At 40.4% G+C, this 17686-nt stretch overlaps 2 protein-coding genes across 4 annotated transcripts in view; both read right to left on the reverse strand.

Annotated features, from left to right (window-relative positions):
• traf3 (TNF receptor-associated factor 3) overlaps positions 1 to 1218 on the reverse strand; it is a 15985-nt gene extending 14767 nt beyond the window's left edge. For both annotated transcript variants that reach the window (XM_076299162.1, XM_076299161.1), the window contains exon 1: positions 945 to 1218. The gene's annotated coding sequence lies outside the window, so the exon portion shown is untranslated. The remainder of the gene's footprint in view (positions 1 to 944) is intronic.
• A 682-nt stretch (positions 1219 to 1900) lies between these two features.
• rcor1 (REST corepressor 1) lies at positions 1901 to 17404 on the reverse strand. 2 transcript variants are annotated; one of them, XM_076299165.1, is made up of 13 exons: positions 16591 to 17404; positions 16431 to 16490; positions 15891 to 15971; positions 15600 to 15652; positions 13693 to 13854; positions 11037 to 11155; positions 9812 to 9890; positions 9184 to 9234; positions 7058 to 7261; positions 6322 to 6399; positions 5751 to 5808; positions 5004 to 5251; positions 1901 to 4179 (listed from the first exon to the last, which is right to left on the reverse strand). In XM_076299165.1, the coding sequence occupies exons 1-13, from the start codon at positions 16745 to 16747 to the stop codon at positions 4138 to 4140; spliced, it is 1392 nt and encodes a 463-aa protein (XP_076155280.1). In that variant the 5' UTR covers positions 16748 to 17404; the 3' UTR covers positions 1901 to 4137. The 2 variants fall into 2 exon arrangements, with proteins under 2 accessions (XP_076155280.1, XP_076155279.1); XM_076299164.1 differs by having other exon boundaries at positions 9803 to 9890.
• Positions 17405 to 17686: the final 282 nt, after the last annotated feature.

Below are 17686 nucleotides of genomic sequence, written 5' to 3' on the forward strand. Positions count from 1 at the left end.
CAGCAACTCCAAATGAATATGTGTATCTAGGCGGGTAGTTTATAGGTTATAAGCAGGTAAAAAAACTGCATCAGTTGGGTGTAGACTCCATTCATTTTCTGAACGAATTTAAGCACCTCCCTATGCACAGGTCTATTAGTGTATGTAAAGCTATCCTTGTAAAGACATTGCCCTCCGTGTTCTTTTCCTAAAATGTATACATTGTCCCATTTTTGGATCAGCTGTAGTAAAAAAAAAAGTGTGATAATTCGGATTATCAGACAATGTAAATTACAATAAAACCGATCGTCATTCTGATACATTGTAACAGTGCAACATTCTGTTACATTGTAGCTTAACATCGTAGTTTCAACAAGCAGATGGTATTCTTCTAGGTGTGTGACATATATTCTCTAGAATTTAAGCGAACTACAGAAAATGTGAACTGCTAGTTGAGGGTCTGGACGCAGTCATCTCCTATGTAGCCTAACCGTGTCAGGTATAGTAGGCAAGCTACCAACATCCATCCTCGAACCACAACTCTCCGCTTCTCTTCGATAAAACAAATAAGACAAGGCATAATACTGTTCTTGATTGGGTCCGTGGGTTTACTATTTAGGTAGACAACACCTCTCAAAATATGCCAGACTGCATGAACCACCCCACAACAGGTGATCCTCTAACGTTCTGGAATTCAGTTAGAGTGGCTTACATGTAGGCTATTGGTGCAGAGTGGTCCATCACAGAAAAAAAGTTGACAGTATAAAGACTATACCCAGCTATTTATGTTTATAACTTCATTGCAGAGGTAACTACAGGTGGTGGAACTCACATGTTTCAGTTCAACCTTAATAGTAACTGGCAATGCTGATGGCTAACATTAGCTAACGATATGCTTTCGTAGCCTGGGTAGCTACCGAACCTTTTAAAAATATATAAAAAATCGTGTAATAAACAATACTCACATGAATCAGCTCGTCAGCGTCGTCGTCCAATTCCACACGGTTTTTATGAAATTGAGCTTCGGTGACTGGCAGTCATAGACGCGAAGACACCGTCTGAATTACACAGAAAGAGATGGGACTTCGCCGCTCTTCAAAGGCGCAGCCAGGGATAAGCTAATTAAAGTCGACATAATTGACTCTGAACACAAGAACTGAAATAAAATAGCAAAAAAATGAGGAGCTTATGGCTACACAGGCGCCCATGAATATCTGAGCTGTTGATGTCAATCCTCTGCTGGAAAGCCCCCTGGTCTGACTTCCTCAGGAAATCCCCGTTTGAAAAAAATGTGGTTTGTCAGAGGACGCCTATGGGACGCCATAGAAAGCGTTGAATCAGAGAGGAAATCTACTTTAACGTACTGCCCCCTGCGTCTCGTTGTGGTACTGCAGCCTACGCCCGCTGCTGAACCAACTCGAGAGAGCGTGTCCAGCCTAACATCAACTTTACTTCATATATATTTATTATATAAATATAAATTAAAGAAAATGGTACATCTTACCCTACTGTAATGATGTAACGCACTGCATGGAAGTTAAACTTTCTTTTCGAGGGGTGTCGCCAAGATTGCGTAAGAAAATCAATGCAAAACTAAGTTCTTTGATGTGCCTTTTCGTTTCCTATAGAAAACACGGAATTTATCGACTCCTCTGTGTGGAAACATTAGAGGCGTCCCAAATGCATTATTTCCCCAAACATCGACAGATAGGGCCCTACTTACTGGAAGGAAAGGGAACAGATAGCTGACAACATTTACGGTGCAACAACGCCTGGTTTGCATATAGTGACGAAGTCATTTTTTACTGAATGAAAGTGAGTCATCGGAGGGTTCTGAATGTGCCACAGTATGTCATGTTAATATCACATGGACCTAAGGGGAAAGAAGTGGAGTGAAACTAATGCTCAAAACAAAGTCTGATTTCCCTGTAAATCCTTACATTTATTGCATGGCTATTAAAATTCAATGAAATACAATGACTACAATGTTTTTCTCCCTCACGAAATTCCAGGTTCAAACATTCACATAATATTCTCACGAATACTATTCAAAAGCAATGCAGTACCAGTCCAGCAAAATAAGGAAGGCTATGACGGGGATTTAAGTTTACATAATGCAGACAGCAAAACAATAACTTAAGAAATACAAAACATAATAAAAACAGACCTAAGCAGTCTACAGTGTGTACATTGTCTGCCACCACTGTTTAAAGGCCATATTTGAAGAGGGCCACCTTTCATCACCCTTTAAAAGAAACGGCCATGACGTGTTCCTGTCTTGCTGCTGTGTCATGATGTGGCTACTCTGTCCACAGAACTCTGAAAATGACTCAAGGAATTTGAACGACACCATCTGCTTCGCTTACCAATCAGGTGACTGTCAACCAATTACAACGCTAGTGTGACTGAGAAAGAAATTCAAAACCACCTGTATATGAAATAACTGTCCATGATACAAAAACTGGGGAGGGGAGGGGGTGAAATTAAATAAAATGTACTTCACAGCAGGAAGGAAATGTTTCAATACTTTGGTTTTAACATAGCAAGTATAGAGGATCTCCTTTGAGTATCTTTTGGTAAGGGAATGGTGATCATTATTCATGAAGAGCACATGCATGTATGGATCCTGTATGTGTTCGATTAATATAGGCGTATGTGTTTTGGTGAACGTGTCTGGATAGCAGCACACAATAGACCTTTGGCCTATGGGCGGCATGGTGATGAGGGAATGGCAGTGTAGGCTGGCGCTCAGCTTACATCAACATGTCTGCCCTGTGCTTCCCTTAAACAATTCCACATGTTAACCACGAAACTGACTGGTATTATGATACATAGGTCATTATCAACAACTTCAATATCTGAGAATTAAAATACCAAGGGGGGGGGGGGGGGGTGGCAGAAGACAGAAGACAGTAATAGAAAATAACCAAAAGCATCACAGTTTCAACAGCCCCTGAAAGCTGCTCAGACTGTTGTTGGGATGTCAGACTTCAGCGCGCTTGTATTAAGGGTCCCGGACAATGTTGGTTTATCTCCAGAGTGTTCATATGTGTCCAGTTCACCATATTGTTAGTTTCCTCACACGCACACACTCCTTTTTCCAACTAGTGTCCCAGGTCTGAGACTTCACATGATCTCTTCTGCGTATTGACATATAAGTCCAATAACAAGGGGCATCATTTTAGAGGTGCATCATAAAAAGCATGATAAAACGGTTCTTTATAATTAACTGTAAGCATTATATTACATTGGAGGCCACACTGTCCTCAACAATGCCCATTTCCAATTATTTAACCAAGCAATACTTTTCAAATAAAGAATTAAATATTGAATAAATTTAGAGTTAATATATAAATTACAGGCACTGTGGACTGCCTGAGAAATGTATAACTATTGTTTTCATAATATGCCCAATGGCAAACATCAAATCTTACAATCCAGTTAAATATACTCAGAACAGCCGTCTTGAGGAAGTTCTTGAGAAATGAGAGATGCTGGATGATGACGACAAACCACACATTACAGTTTTACGCGATGACGTCATACATTAGGCTTGCCTTTTCTAGTGATGGCCAAGATAGCATTAGATGAGCTGGATGTGAAACTCGCACATGTTGAGTTATTGGGTGAACGATGGACAAATAGAGAAGCAGCAGTATACGCCATCGCCCCCATTATCAGGGCTTAGGGTCACATGGGACAGGCGTCAGTCGTAGGATGCATGGCGTGGCGTGGAGTCGAGGGCAAACAAAGAGAGCGAGGCAGCATCGAGGGCAGTATCGTGGTTGGGGGGGGGGGGGGGGGGGGGGGGTGAAAACCTGGATGTGGTGGAGGTGGTGTGGGCACTCAAGGGGTAAAGTGCACAGAGATAGAGTCGGGAGCGCTGGCCTGGCCAGGCGCTTTGCATCTGTTTGGGTTTTTTTTTTTTTATGTCCCCTTCCTGTGCAGAGGCAGCTGCTGAAGGTCCTTTGCCACACGGGACTGGCCGGTGGAGCAGGAGCAGGGGAATAGGTGGGTGAGGAAGTCGGGGGCTGGGGGGGTCCAGTTTTAAAGACACAGCACAGGTCTGCCGAGAGATGTCTCTCTCTCACTGTTTCTCTCGTTCTCTCCTTCCAAACTGCAGCTCTGTAGGAATGAATGGGTTGAGTTCTCAAGGGTTCAGGATGCCTGGGGGGCCTGTGTGTCTGCAGCTGCTGGCTCCTGTACAACAAGTATACACACAAAAGAAAACAAACAAATCATGCTACATATTAGTACCGGTACAAATCTCTCACAAAACAGAAGTACCAACCAACTTCCACAAAACTACTAAGACAATATTTGCAGATAAATAGATGAAAACAATCTCGGTCATCCAAAGATATAGGACTTGCCATCACACCTAGAAATAGAAATAGTTCTGCAGTGGTACAGAAAAGTCCTTACTGCGTTACATAAAGAATGCCACCTAGCAGTTTTTGTTTGTTACTGTTTCGATTTTCATGAAACCTGTTGGAAGGGTGTAGCAAGGGCCATATTCAATTTGGGGCCCCATTCAATTTAGGAGTGGATTCCAACTGTTGGGTGGATCCACAAATTTACTTTCACTTTTGCTAACATTGTGAAAAAAAGTTGCAAGTGCCCTCCTAATTTAATCATTTGACATCACTTGTCCCTTACTAACTTACAGCATGTTTAAATATTTGAGGTAGAAGGGTTTACAAAGTTAAAAATAAACATAATTAAAAAAAAGACTGTCTTGTCTGTTCATGTTGACATGATGACTAGCAAAACATCCACTTATTTGAGAGCGATTAGGGATGCACCAATTGGATACTGATAATGGACATGGGTTGGATACTGACTCAAGTAGCTGAATTGGATAGCTGTTTGTATATGTGCAGGATCCAAAATCGCAAAAAGGCTTTTTGGCCACATCGCACAGCCACCCTACAATTTATCGTCATGATTTCAAAACTCTTCAGTATGTCTGAAAAAAAAAAAAGAAAAAAAAAAAGAAAAAATATTTGCAGAGAGGTGCAAACCTTTTTCTGCTCTTCAGGTGGGACTGGGGTGGTGGTACCGTCCTCTGGCGTGACCTCCATCTTCTCTTCCTCGCTGTTCTTTGCCCCATCGCTGCTCTCCACGCCATGCTCCGCCTCCCACTCCTGCAGCACCTCGTCCAGATTGAAGCGTCGCCGGTAATTCACAAAGAAATTCTTCACCTGGACCACAGACTTGTTGCCGATCACGTCGGAGATGGCCTGGAAGTCCCGGCCGTACTTACGAATTGCTGCAGAGAGAGAAAACAACATTGAAATGTATTCATCTGGCAGACAACTGTATGCAAAGTGACTCACAACTCAAGCTGCATTAAGTTAGGACAGATGCATTTATAAATCCACTGGAAAATTGTTGATAGCCTTAATAATCAATGAATGAGTGATTGTTAATGCACTCAACTCAAAATTAAGTGGGTGATTAACCAGCAGTGTTTCCCCATACATTGACTTATTTGTGGCGGCCCACCACAATATCATCACTGACCACACAATGATTTTCTATGTTGTACATTTAATATGGATGAAACCCCAACCCCCGCTGCCCACGTCAAATGCTACCACCACAAATACAATTCCATTCTGTGGGACACACTAAATTAGACACTGTAACTCACAGCATCACCACAACCCGTCTGATGTAACCTCCCACATTAATAACATCACACGCTGTGCAATGTTGTAAACACATTGGTGCCAGAGTTGTGTGACTGCTTGTCATAGTTTGTCTACCTTGAACAGCCAGCAGCTGCTCTTCTGTTGTCCAGCGGGTGTTGAACTTCTGGGTGACCTGAGTACAAAAATATGTATTTAGAAATTTATGAGCACAACCAAATATTGTAACCAGCATTGAGTGTTTCTAGAGAAGGCTGGTTAGATCTCTTCAAGGGCAGTTTCATATGGCTCTTGGCTCTCTCAAAATGTTGGAATTTGTTTTAATATATATATGAAAAAAAAGATTTTACGACAAAGAAATAGCCAATCAGCTGCTGGATTAGCTTGGCAACAAGTATCGGTCATTAACACTCATCAGAGATTGTTGATTTTCAGGTCATTGCTGTTCCCAACTTAGTTGTCTATTTGAGATCAAGCCACCTTTCAGTTTGCCATTTTGTCTATGCATGCACAGTAGACTTTTTACATTAATCCGTCTTAGGTGCTGGGCAAAAACCCTTAGGGGCTACACCATAAACTTTATAATGTGGGGAAAACCCTGGCCTCAGAGTGGGAGGGGGTCAAGGTAGTAGTAGCAGTCCACAGGGATTATGGGGATGTTCAGCGTGAAACACAAAATTGCAATGACCTCAGATGGTCTGAAGTCCTCTACTCCAGAATCCAGGTTCTCTCTCAGTGTGCTGTTGGTCTGCTTGATACTCTGGATCTAAAACAGTAGAGAGGGAGTTTATAAAAAGTCACCTCATAAATTAAATATCTAAAAAGTCAGTATGATATTTCAGCTTCAGAGAAAAGAACCAGCAATCCTAAAAAAATGCTTTCAATGTCATTATGGGATGCCAAGTAGATCAATGATTAATGAGCTTAAAGATGAATGTTGCATAAATTCACTGTATAGAATATGCAGAATATAGACACAGGAGTATAGAACACATCACATGCATAGTAAAAGCCATACAGCCATAAATAACATTTTAGGATGTTAAGTTTCAGTTTCGTAATCCCAAATAACTTTGTTACTTAGATTTTCAGAATGCCACCATCTATCAATGGATGAAAGGACCTTGGCCTTGAACACCTCCGTCCCATTTGAACTTATCTAGGATAACTATTCAAATCTACGCTAATAAAATAGAGATGGATTTTGCACTAAAGTGATTGATCAGTGCTTTGTATAAGTAGTAAGATGGGGTTTTCAGAAGCTGAGAGAGTAAATAAACCAAAGACTTAGTGAGGCCTAGAGACAGGCTAAGATCAGGGATGAAGAATCAAGACCAACCAGTTCTTCTGGTGAAGATACAGTTACACAACTTGAAACTGAAAGCTCTAATACGAAAAATGTAATGAAAAAATAATAGCCAGACCTGGCGTTTAATGGCCACCAGCTCCATGTCGAGCTGCCGGAGGACGCCTGTGGCGGCAGGCGAGCTGCTGGACATGGCGGTTACGTCGCGCTGGATCAGGTGCATGCCCTTGGGCGGCTTCTTCTTGGCTCGGTGCAGATTCTTGCCCGTGGGGCCCGGAGTCTCCTTCTTCAAGTGAGCGGGTTTTTCCCCAGAGCCTGCCGGCTGCAGAGGCGAGCATGAGGGGTGGGGGGGGTCAGCACATACTCAATCACTGTCAGCCATCACAGAAAAGGGGGGTAGAAGCACTGGGAGGATTATGAGAGGTCAGTGGTGGTTTTGCTAGTGTGTAGGAAAGCAGGTCTATTCTCCACAACGCATATTTGAATTCTACGGCTTCACCTTGTAAAAGGTGAGGTCGAGTTTCAACGAGGGGGGGGGGGGTGGGGTTTCCCCTATAAGCTTTTGTTTACATACCTGTGATCTGAAATTACACTTGACAGACAGGTATGCTTGCTGACAATTAGGCACACACCCCAACTATGCATTTTGATGCAGGAGTAAGGAAGTGAAATGGCATGCATAACTTAGTGGAATATAGCGGTGCTTCCCCTGCTATGCATTCAGCATGATCAGCAACAAGATAAAAAAAAATTCCACGCGACTGCGGGAACCGTTGTCAGGTAAACTTGTTCGTCCCTCTCCAGGAGGACACTTACTGTATCTCCTATGATCCAAGACAGATTATCCTCAAATTGTTTTTAGATTATGCTCAAGTTGTTTTTAGATTATGCTCGAGTTGTTTTTTTTTATATTTATTTTAACTAACAACATAACAAATTGCATCCACATATCCTTTTGCACAATGCTAGTAGCCTAAAACACAGACTCAAGCAACCATTCCTTATAAACTGAATTACTATCACGTTCTTAAAGTGACAGGCACTCTACACACCACCAATACAATGTAATGACATTAAAAACAAGTGTAATAGTTTAGCTCACATGTGAGATTTGGCCTATGCCATCAAGTTTAAATTTTCAATTAATTGTAAATAATAACTTTGTGTTGTGCCATTTTGTTTCATATAAATTTTCTACTAATAATGTAAATGAGAAAGGTGAAAATGAAGCATTTGGAAACACACTGGATAAACTTGAAAGCACAGGAATGCACCTCTTTGATTAGGATACTTGCATTCGCTCATGTCTGTGTGTGTGTCTATGGCAAGCCCTTATAACATTGACTAGATAAACTTTATAGGCTAGGAGAAGTCATCTAGCAAAATCGCAATTTCATATACCTGCAATTAGAATTATGACAAGGATAAATGCAATTTAGTACTAATGTGTGACCACGTTTCCATAGCAACCAAACACTATGCCAGACCAAAGTTTTATAGAAAAGGAAAGTTTTTTTTTTTTGCAAATTGATAAGCAGTTTGCCTTTCCGAGTAATTATTCAGAATAGATTGTCTTTATTTTTTATTTAAAAAAAACTGAAACTAACGTTGTATAAACCGCTGTCGACATGGTGCAGTGCTTCCTGAATGCAATCATCAGTCAGAGTCTCATAGCCTACTTGCCGATTTTTTTTTTCAGGTTTGTAAATAAATTCCAAACATTTTTTAAAAAGTGTCCGAAGCCACCACGGTTGACAGTAGTAACGTTATGTTATCAGGCTAATTTACCGTTATGTTATAGACTTTATCCATTATGCTAGGCCGAACTTTTCCATGCATAAAAGCCTCGACATGTTTCGATAAAGTGATTTTCACCTCTTGAAATTGATTTATTCCCGTTTTCAAAGAAAGAACATAGCGAAGCAATGGAAAACGCCATTCTAGGTTCGGGTTGTTTAGAACAGAAAATCTTGTTGCCCATACAACGTGACGTTTTGGCTTTAGTACTCTATTCCAGATATTGATAAAAATAATGAATATAGTTCAATTTCAAGTTCAAACACATTTCATCAATCAAATTCGACCATAAATTTGGACAATTTCCAAAAAAACAAAACAAACAAAAAAAAAGCACTGGTTCAGGCACCGCTACCGATTTAGCACCGGTATCGGATAAATCCCAAGTGATACCCAACCCTTAACAGGAGCAGCGGAAGAGTGTGTGGTGACATGAGGAAAAAGTACCTTTTGAGGGACTGATGACTTTGCCTCTGATTTTTCTACTCCGGCCCCCAACTGAAATCAAAACAAATACAGTTGTTTTAGGGAACATGTTTTAAGGAATATTGTTGCATTCCCAAAGTTAACTCAAAGAGGCACACAACTCCTGGTCAAAACACAAGTACAGGAAATCAGAGAACTTGGAAAGTTCTATCCAATTATCTCACACTATTTTCTTAAACATAAGTTTAACTCTGGTAATCCTGACACTAGGAAAGTTAGCTTGACACAGTGACTGACCCATGACAAACTCCATAAACATTAGCTAACAACCGGGGTAAGTGGCCTAACCTTTCTGGAATTCCCAACAGATGAGAATACACCAAAATGTCTATAACAATGAGTAACAATGACTAAGAACTTTGAGTTTTAATTTTAGGTTAAGTAAAAGGGATAGTTCCAAGCCTAGTCCCAGACTAACAGAGAACTTCAACGAAGATCTCCTCCAAAAAAAGAGCTTTTAGTCTATGACTAGGCTAAATCCATGTCTGGGAAACCAGCCCACTGGGTTTAATTCTGAGTATCCAAGCTGGGCTCATTGACAGAAACACTGGTGAGGAAGGGGGCGGGGGGGTAAACTCACACTCTTTACCTCCTTCCTCTCCTCCTTGCTGGGCTCATACTCGGCATCTCCTGGGGAAATGCAGCTGTTCTCCTCCACCTCCTCGTCACTGCAGACAGATTCACATCCTCCATCAACCACAAACACTTACAGATAAGCCCAAGCAAATCTTTAACACACACAGTGAAAAAACCCACATCAAACTCAGATATTTACATGGCCACACTGACTCTCTGATTAACACAAACACATTTTTACCACACAGTAATCATGGCCTGTGCATTTCAGCCTGATTTTGCCGTAGCCAACTAATTTTCAGTGTTGTACCCAACACCGGAACGACACCGAAGGAGGAACGCGTCTTTGTAATGTGACATATTCAACAACCAGTGATTTATTGTCTGCAACGTCAGTGCTTGAAGTGGACCGGTACGCAGTTTGTCACATTTCTGACAATTTTTTTTGTCACATACAGCAAACATCTCCTCACGATACGCTAGCTGCCTGTCCCCTGACTACACTGTAAAAAACGCAGTCTCTGTAGACAGCCCAGGCTCCAAAAACGGCAACCAAAACCGCCTGGTCCAGACTGGGAGGGGGGGGGGGGGTTGTCCCCAGACCCCCCTACAGGGGTTTACTTTGCAAATATAGAACATTTTTCAGCCCTTCTCAGTTTGCAGGTCTGTAAATAGGCCTAAGCAGTAAGCACACTGTCAGTCATCACTAATATCTCTTAGTATCTTTTATTCGCTGTAAAAATTAAAGGAATTATCCGGAATAAAATGCACTTTAGATCAATTTAGGGATGATTGGGAGTACATACGTTGAGTTGACATCAAAATCATGTCATTCGGATGTGTTTTGAGAAAGTTCGATTTTACTGTTTTTAGTCAAAACTCGTTAGCCTGGAAGTGACCAGGGCAAGCACTGTGCAAGTCAGACTTTTTGGGGATCTCCTATGACTCCTGTGTTTTACACTGACACTATGACAACACGAGATGAGTACGATAAGCTACATGATCTTGTAATGTGGGCAATCTTCTGACCAAGACACGGCAAGAATGTGTGGTCCTCTGATCGCCTAGTCTGACATGGTCAATCTTCAGACCATCGTGGAACACAATTTTTTTTAATGTAATCTGCACTCACAATAAGAGAGCTACTAATTTACACATTTACATGGGAACACTGGGTTAGCACAGAACACAGTCACAGAAGTCACAGAACACTCATCCTGGAGATCCTGGAAACAAACCTCTCTTCCCTCTCCCTCTTCTGCTTGCGTGCATGTCGGTCCATCACACTGGTTTTGCTGCGCGTCTTCTTCCAGGAGTAGTAGAAACGCACAAGGCTGGCAATGGACTTGTCTGGCAGCTGTGCAAAACGTCAGAACATGTCATACAACTTGTGTAAAAGAGCTAGTAAGCAGAGTTCATGCAACCCATGTTGGGAGTTTTGAGATATAGGTTAAGGTAAACCAAAAGGAAGAATACTAGGGCTGCAATGATTAGTCGACAAAGTTGATTATGAAATTTGTTGACGGGTCGTGAAAGGCATAATAAAGTATTTGGCTAAAGGGTGAAGAGACAGTGAGACCAAAACTTTAAAACGTGTGGGAATATTTTGGTGAAATAAAGTAAAAAAAAAAAGTTGAATTCAGACTCCGTAAAGCAGAGCTGTCATTTCACGGCAGACAGTGATACACATCTCAATCGCAAGCACCGGCCAACTGGCTATAACGTTATATCATAGCTTGTGTTAGCTTACCTGTCGGAAAAGGTATATGAACGCTATCATGTTTACCGTGTTAAGTGCAATAGAACACTACAAGTGTTTATTCTGCATTTAGCATGCAAGAACTATAATGAACTTTGGTGGCCTGTGGTGGCCAACTATGATGGCCTTCCATCTATGATAATAAACCTAATAGCTTTCTGTTTGAATTGGAATTTTAGTAGTACAAAACACATTATTGCCATTTTTCACATTATTCTTTTGTTTAACAGATTTGGCTAGTTTAATTTATATTATTAAATGAATTTATTTATTTTGTACAAATGTTACAAATACATTTGATTAAGCCATCAAGCTTAGGTTTCATATTCATCTGGTTCATGAGTCATTATTTTAATCTACTAAGGGAATTTATGTATGTTGAGGCTGGACAACAGATTAACATTCATAAGGTGCAGACTTCAACAAGACAGTAAAACATGCACTAGAGCCCAGAATAGGAGCCGCGCCTATTGGAAGCAAAGATGGTGGACATGACAGAAATAATCGTTGACTAATCAAAAATAATAATCTACAGATTAGTCGCCTACCAAAATAATTGTTAGTCGCAGCGCTAAAGAATACTATAAACTCTTTACTGAATTTTTGCTACTTAAGAACACTTTTAACCTTGTTATGTTTTACAAAACATATCATGAGTGGAAAAACAGCCAATGTCATGGCCGAGGATTTCTGCGTTCTGAGTGCTGCTGGGTGGTTGAGACACACTCACACAAAATAGATGGGGATGCAATTAAGTGATCATGACAGGATTTTAAATTCCATAGAGTATTTAACATCCTCACTAAAGTCATTGGCAAACTTGCACTGAATGTTGCTGTTATGGCCAACACAGGGCAGAGGTGTGATATGGAAAACAGCTTACTCAACAAACTAAAGAGCAAAACGTTTCCTTGTACTGTATGGAGAACAGTAACTAAATATGGCAAATTTGTTACACACTGGAGCCTTGTACACACATTAACTATCATGTGAAAGGGTAATTCCTCTTAACATGTAAACATAGCATGACATAACAAATAATATACAGGTGGGTCTCAAAAAATTGGAATATCTTGGAAAAGTTATATGAAATATGTCAAGCCATTTTTGTTGCAATCTTGATGATTACAGCTTACAACTCATGAAAACCAAAAATGGAAGATGGAAGCATTAAGTGCACTAAAATCTCCTGGTAGAAGGCTGCATTAACTCTGGACTTGATAAAACACAGTGGACCAACACCAGCAAATGACATGGCACCCCAAATCATCACTGACTGTGGAAACACCAAACTGGACTTTTAAGCAACTTGGATTCTGTGTCTCTTCACTCTTCCTTCAGACTCTTGGGACATTGAGAAGTTTGGACCACTGAACCACGGCCCAGTTCTGTCTCTTCTTAGCCCAGGTAAGATGCTCTAACCTGGTCTCTGATACAGGAGTGGCTTGACACTAGGAATATGCCACTTGTAGACCATGTCCTGGACACGTCTGTGCATGGTGGCTCTTGATGCAGACTCCAGCCTTAGTCCACTCCTTGTTAGGTTCCCAATTTTTTCAACTTTGCTTGACAATTCTCTCAAGGCTGCGGTCATCCTTGTTGCCTGCACACCATTTCCTACCACACTTTTCCATTCCAGTCAACTTTCCATGAATATGCTTTCATACAGCACTTCGTTAACACCCTGCCCACCTTCTGTGCCTTACCCTCCTTGTGGAGGGTGTCAATGAGTGCCTTCTGGACAACTATCAAGTCTGCAGTCTTTTCTATGATGATGGTTGTGTTTACTGAACCAGACTAAGAGTTTAAAGGCTCAGGAAATCAACATTTCTGTATATAACCTCTTTATTCTAACATTTTTATATACTCATGTTTGGTTTTCATTACCTGTACACCGTAATCATCAAGACAAAATATTGACTGAAATATCTCACTTTACATCTAATGAATCTAGAGTATACGAAAGATCCACTTTTTGAACTAAATTGGGGGGGGGGGGGGGGGGTGATTAACTTTTCCACGATATTCTAATTTTTTGAGACCTACCTGTACATGAACTAAGTATGTACAATTGCAATGCCATTACACATATGGATTGCGAAGAGAAGAAAACATGTGAAAAGGACTCCACTAACCATTTGCTGGATGCGGTGGAATGTTTTGCCATGGAAACTGAAGCCCTGCTCAAACAGGACCTTGTCCTCCACTGTCCACTCATCAGGGAAAGGCGTGAAGTTGGGCAAGTCCGCCAGAGACTTTTCAATGTTATGCTTGTGCCAAAAGAGCATCCCCAGAGCCTATGGAGAACAGCCAGTCACAGATGTTACATTTGCCAATGTATACTCCAAATGTCAGCACTTACAAAGCTGTAGAGCCTCTCAACATTTGGATAGTCCAAATAATATCAGGGTTGTTTCAGCAGTTCAAATCTCCAAATTCAGTTCATCCAGCTGATAAACTCTGGTGACTCAATTTGAGGTTTATGACTAATAAACTAATTCAGTATCAAATACACACGTTTAACAGTAGAACTGCATATAGCCTATTATTAGTGTCAATTCTAAGTAATCAGTTAACAGCATGTAATAAATGGAAGACAAAAGATCATATACATGCAAAGGAATTGTCTATGCAAGAAGATACACCAGCACTAATTTTAGCTCCAGGGTTCCCACACCTTGGTTAAGATCAAATTCAAGGACCTTTCAAGGACTTTCCAGGCCCAATATCCTCAAATTCAAGTACCTAATGTGTCGATAAATTTCAAGCGTGGGCATTGTTAAATCATGTTACCTCAACAGATCAAGGATACCTTGTCACAGTTTTCTTTTATTTTTGTTCATATGACAAATGGAAGGCCTATTCTATTTTTCATTTTTACATGATTGGCTCAATATATTGACAGCACAACACATGATTGGCTCAATGTATTCACATGTCGAGGTTTTGCCACGGAATGGGTGGGATATGTGTAGACAACTGTTACAAACTAACTCCATGCATTTCTATGGAAGATTTTTTGAGTGCTGTGTCTCCGCATTAGAAAGTCTCTGGCTGAAATAAACTTTTCCTAAACAAGTTAAACTCATGAAACCATGAACCTGTTGCTTTATTCATCAATATGTTAAATTAAATATTTGGGCAACAAACCCTACACATGTGAAACACGCAGAAATCACGCTGGCAGTGTAGTTCTAACCAACGTAAATCAGGCATACGCATAGGATATCGACAGAAGTGGTGGCGAAATAATGGAAACATTTTAATTAGCGGACGGAATTGTATGGAATCAAGGACTTTCAAGGACCTCCATTTATTTTTGTCTGTTTTCAAAAACTTTCAAGGGCCTTGAATTTTTTTTTTCAGATTCACAAACTTTCAAGGATTTCAAGGACCCGTGGGAACCCTGTAGCTCTTATTCCCTTATGCAGCTCTGTCCATTTCGTACAGATGGAACAGATTCAGCTAGTGCCAAAACGTTTTCCAGCAGGCTCTTTTGTTTACAACCAAAGTAATTTTGGGAATACTACAGTATGCTCCGTTAATTAACTCTGACAAACATAGTAATTACAAGAATAGCAGGAGGTTTCAAATTCAAACATGATAAATTATACCACACAGTCATGGACTATATAATGCCGCTTTAAAATATCTAAACTTAAATATGCCTAATGTCACTCAAAGGAATTGCAACTATTCAGACCTATCTTTGTTACAAAACTACAATGTTTGCACTGAATGTTGAGCAAATACCAAGCTGAAAAAAGTAGAGCATATGACCGTACAACTGACAGGAGGAATTGAATAAAGATGTCTCTTTCCTTCATAGTACTGTATTAACAACAGTTGATTAGGCAATTATCCAGGAGATGTGTCAGTTCTGGGTCACCAGGGCACAGAAATTAACACAGATCACCATCTACAGTGATTACTGCCTACCCTCAGTTTAGTTCTTATTCAAAAACATAACACCGCCTCCCCAAACACACACATACAAATACATTATATGCAAAAGGCATGAAAAGGTTTTCTTTATTGTTACCTGCTCCATATTGTACCCATGCTTCTCTTTGGCAATTGCAATGTATTCATCCACTGTCAATAAATAAATATATGATACTGATCAACAACAGCCTAAATTACATGGATGCATATCAATCCACAGACAGATAAATCAGATATACAAACAATTTGCATGAGATTTATGTGTTTAAAAAAAAAAAAGAAACCATTTGCAAGCTGTGAAGGAATATGAATATGTACTTTTTTCTCTCCTTTGCTTCATAATTATTATGACCAGTAAAGGCCTACTGGGGAAAACAACATAACTCACGTTTTGCTTCTGCCAGATTCTGATTAGGAAACCAAACCAGCATGCCGAGATTCTCTCTCTCTTGACTGGCCTTTGCCACCTCTGAGGAAAGACCACATGCGTGTGATGGAAGACAGGAACTAAAACTGATAGCCTCGGTTTTGTCGAATCATCATTGACGGATACACATACAATATTAAGTTACAAAACACGGCCTGTGAACTTCGATTTATTACCGCAATGTTGAACACACAATGCTATCAAATTTTTGTAGTAAAGGAAGGGATTAATTACCACACAAAATAAAATTTGCTTTAGTGTGATTGATGAATACAACTTACATCTAAGTAAGGCGACAACGCTGAAACTTATTTAAAATAGTCTAGTTATTCGCCAGTGTCTATTGAAGACTGAAAAAAGTCACTGATTTAAAACTTCATCGTGAACACGGGACTGCTTAGCGAAATCCGGATGCTCAGCAGGCTGCATGCAACAACGTTTGAGGCTATCATGACTTATAACCTGCTTTGAGGATGATTAAGTGAGTTAAATCCCACTTACCTGGATCGTAATCTGGAACGTTTGCTTGGTACTGTGGGCCGACTCTCATCCCCCCTGCACCTTATTATAAAAAATGAGAATGAAACGTACTCGTAACTATTCACATCCAACTATACGAACTTGCGGAGTATGATCGAGGCTACCATAGCTAATGACCTACCATGTTCATCATCACTTGAAGATCCCGAACTTCCTTCTTCCCATGAATTGTTACTGTTTCCATTTGCAGCGAAACTTTTAGTTGGGTGGCTAACAGAATTCCTACCCCTTCTTTTACCAGACATCTCAGTACTACCTTTATCTAGCATGGCAGGCATTGTCACAACTAACGTTAAACGTCAGCAATGAAACTCAACAGATTTGGGCTCACTAGCTAACAACAGCTAATTGGCTGACGACAAATAGCAGCAGCTGCACTTTGCAAGCTATGCTAGACTAGCTGGCGTTAACGTTAGGCGAACAGGTCTCAAATAGTAGCTAACGTTATTTACGTAAATGCTTCAACATAACCTGGAAACATCAAGTTAGTTGCCTAATATCAGTATCTCACTGGACATCACACACGGGGTATTTTGGACACCTGCCCAACTAGCTCGCTAATGCAAATCTGATAACGTTGTGGCTAACACACAGTACTCCACCAAATAGCTAACGTTAGCTAGCTAGGTGGCTAATACTACCTAGCCACATCAGCCAGCTAGCTAAGGTTAGTTGGATGGGAAGTTAGCTCGCGAAATAGAAGTAACCTGAGCTAGTAAGGAATTCAGCTTAAACCCCCCAATTCCCTATAAATGAAAAAATAATCTAATTTAAAGATATCTCGTGAGTTGCAAACCAATCGAATCCGACGACGATCTTGACAGCAGGCTTGGTGAAAAATCTTTGTTAAGAATGGACTTGCTAGCTATCGTTACAATGTAACTTGGAACTTCAGTTGAGTTCTATGTAAGGCCTGTGCAAGCAAATGAATGGCCAGACCAATCGGTTTTGCCCATGCACCTAATCCGTGGAGGAGTTATCACAGCTACTGGGGGTTCCAGAAACTACACTTTTCGTTCGAAACAAAAATCACTCACATGAAAGCAGTGATTCGATTAGCTATAGTCAGAAATCTACCTTATATATTTTTAAAACCACTTAAAAATCCACTATCAGAAAAGATATTCACCAAAAGTTATCTTTTTATCTATCTGGTCAAATGTGTTGGCTGCAAAAAGATGATTTTGCTTCCATGGAGTCAAATAAAATAGGGCTAT

Source organism: Alosa pseudoharengus, unplaced genomic scaffold, assembly GCF_046254945.1.
Source record: "Alosa pseudoharengus isolate Yale_2024_CS ecotype anadromous, Long Island Sound unplaced genomic scaffold, YU_APseudo_1.1 YU_APseudo_1.1_scf_22, whole genome shotgun sequence".
NCBI lineage: Eukaryota > Metazoa > Chordata > Actinopteri > Clupeiformes > Clupeidae > Alosa > Alosa pseudoharengus.

What these genes read in the sequence shown, in the direction of transcription:
- rcor1 (XM_076299164.1), bottom strand. Translation starts at nt 16,747, where the DNA reads ATGCCTGCCATGCTAGATAAAGGTAGTACTGAGATGTCTGGTAAAAGA. An exon ending in AGTCATCAGTCCCTCAAAAG is followed by an intron (nt 7,262 to 9,183) that starts GTACTTTTTCCT and finishes TCGCCTCTGCAG; the next exon opens with CCGGCAGGCTCTGGGGAAAA. An exon ending in AGGACTTCAGACCATCTGAG is followed by an intron (nt 5,809 to 6,321) that starts GTCATTGCAATT and finishes TTTTGTACTCAG; the next exon opens with GTCACCCAGAAGTTCAACAC.